Raw genomic sequence first — 1,424 nt, 5'->3', positions numbered from 1 at the left:
AATTTTTTGTTGCTGCCGGACGTAAAAAACATCCGTCTGAATCTCATGCTACAGCACGTACTAACTGAATAAAGTGTATTCTGTGTTCTAATCTTTATATATTGTTGTAACTATATAAGACACACGACTGTGTTTGATTTTTAAGGTGGTAAAAAGTAGAACTCCTTCATTTTGTACGAGTATTTTTTAAATATATGAAATAACACACTGAAGCAGTGAAGCAGTGGTTGGAGGAGATAAAATAAGTCTAAGAGTGTCACTTAATGCAACTTATCTTCTTCTTCTGCTGGTTGAAGTTGTCGATGATGACACCGATGAACAGGTTGAGGGTGAAGAAGGAGCCGAAGATGATGAAGATGACAAAGTAGAGGTACATGTACAGGTTCACTTCATATTTAGGCTGGTCCTCCAACTGGAACGAGCAAGAGAAATGTAATTGTGTCACACTGTTCACGCAACCGGACATGAAAGCTCAGTAAACGGATGCGTTGAGCACAGACAGACTCACATTTCGAGAGTCCACGGCTGCGTACATGATGTCCATCCAACCTTTAAACGTCGCCTGAGAGCAGATGACAACAGAGAATGTGTTGCAACCGTCCCCAATGCGCCATACTTTTTTAAATCCCATGTGCCAGTGTTTACTTACTTTTGCATACGTATATTTATACTTTTTATATTAAGGTTAAACTCACGACTTGCAACAGAGCCAGGTAGCCGGCACCGACGTTGTCAAAGTTGATTTTGACATTCTTCCAGCGGGCGCTGTCGTTGACCAAGCTCATGCACTCGGACTTGTTGTTGACGATGCTGATGGGTAAGATCTCGTCCGACGTGGTGTTGACGCAGTGGTAGTACTTCCCTGCAAACAGGTTGACACCCATGATGCTGAAGATGAGCCAGAAGATGAGGCAGACCAACAGCACGTTCATGATGGAGGGGATGGCCCCCAGCAGCGCGTTCACCACAACCTGGGGAGGTCGGAGCACACGGACACACTCAGCACTCTCCTGTCGCTCACGCTGAGTTTGGATTTGTGGCCACTACAATCAACTAATCACTTAACTGGTCTTAAATAAAACATGTGGACACCTGATTTAAAAATTTACAGTGTTCCTACATTATTCAAAGCTGTATTTAAAATGTCATGCGTGCACACATAAAGCTGTTGCCACCATACATGTCTACAAAGAGAATTTAACAACGTGACAGTTGGAAAGAAGAAGGTGGACAGGTGAAAAAGTTAACATTTGATAGGTAAAAAAGCAAAACAGAAAAAAACCTTAGAGAGGCGGGATGAAGTCACAACATTTTGTTTGACTGTAAATGAAAAAAGACAAACAACAAAGAAAAAAATTACAGGTCAAAGGCACCACACAAGCAACGTCAGAAAACAATGCCTGAGAACGGCTGTATGCAGTAAT

At 42.2% G+C, this 1,424-nt stretch overlaps 1 protein-coding gene across 1 annotated transcript; it reads right to left on the bottom strand.

The window, feature by feature from the left end:
* Nucleotides 1-256: 256 nt before the first annotated feature.
* Nucleotides 257-1,160, bottom strand: LOC111657908 (sodium channel protein type 4 subunit alpha A-like). The gene is made up of 3 exons (XM_023410251.2): nucleotides 696-1,160; nucleotides 509-562; nucleotides 257-412 (listed from the first exon to the last, which is right to left on the bottom strand). The coding sequence occupies exons 1-3, from the start codon at nucleotides 930-932 to the stop codon at nucleotides 257-259; spliced, it is 447 nt and encodes a 148-aa protein (XP_023266019.2). The 5' UTR covers nucleotides 933-1,160.
* Nucleotides 1,161-1,424: the final 264 nt, after the last annotated feature.

This window comes from Seriola lalandi, unplaced genomic scaffold (genome assembly GCF_002814215.2).
Source record: "Seriola lalandi dorsalis isolate HSWRI2012SDOR001 ecotype SW California unplaced genomic scaffold, Sedor1 jcf7180001978330, whole genome shotgun sequence".
Classification (NCBI taxonomy): domain Eukaryota; kingdom Metazoa; phylum Chordata; class Actinopteri; order Carangiformes; family Carangidae; genus Seriola; species Seriola lalandi.
This window is presented reverse-complemented; position numbering and strand designations above follow the sequence as displayed.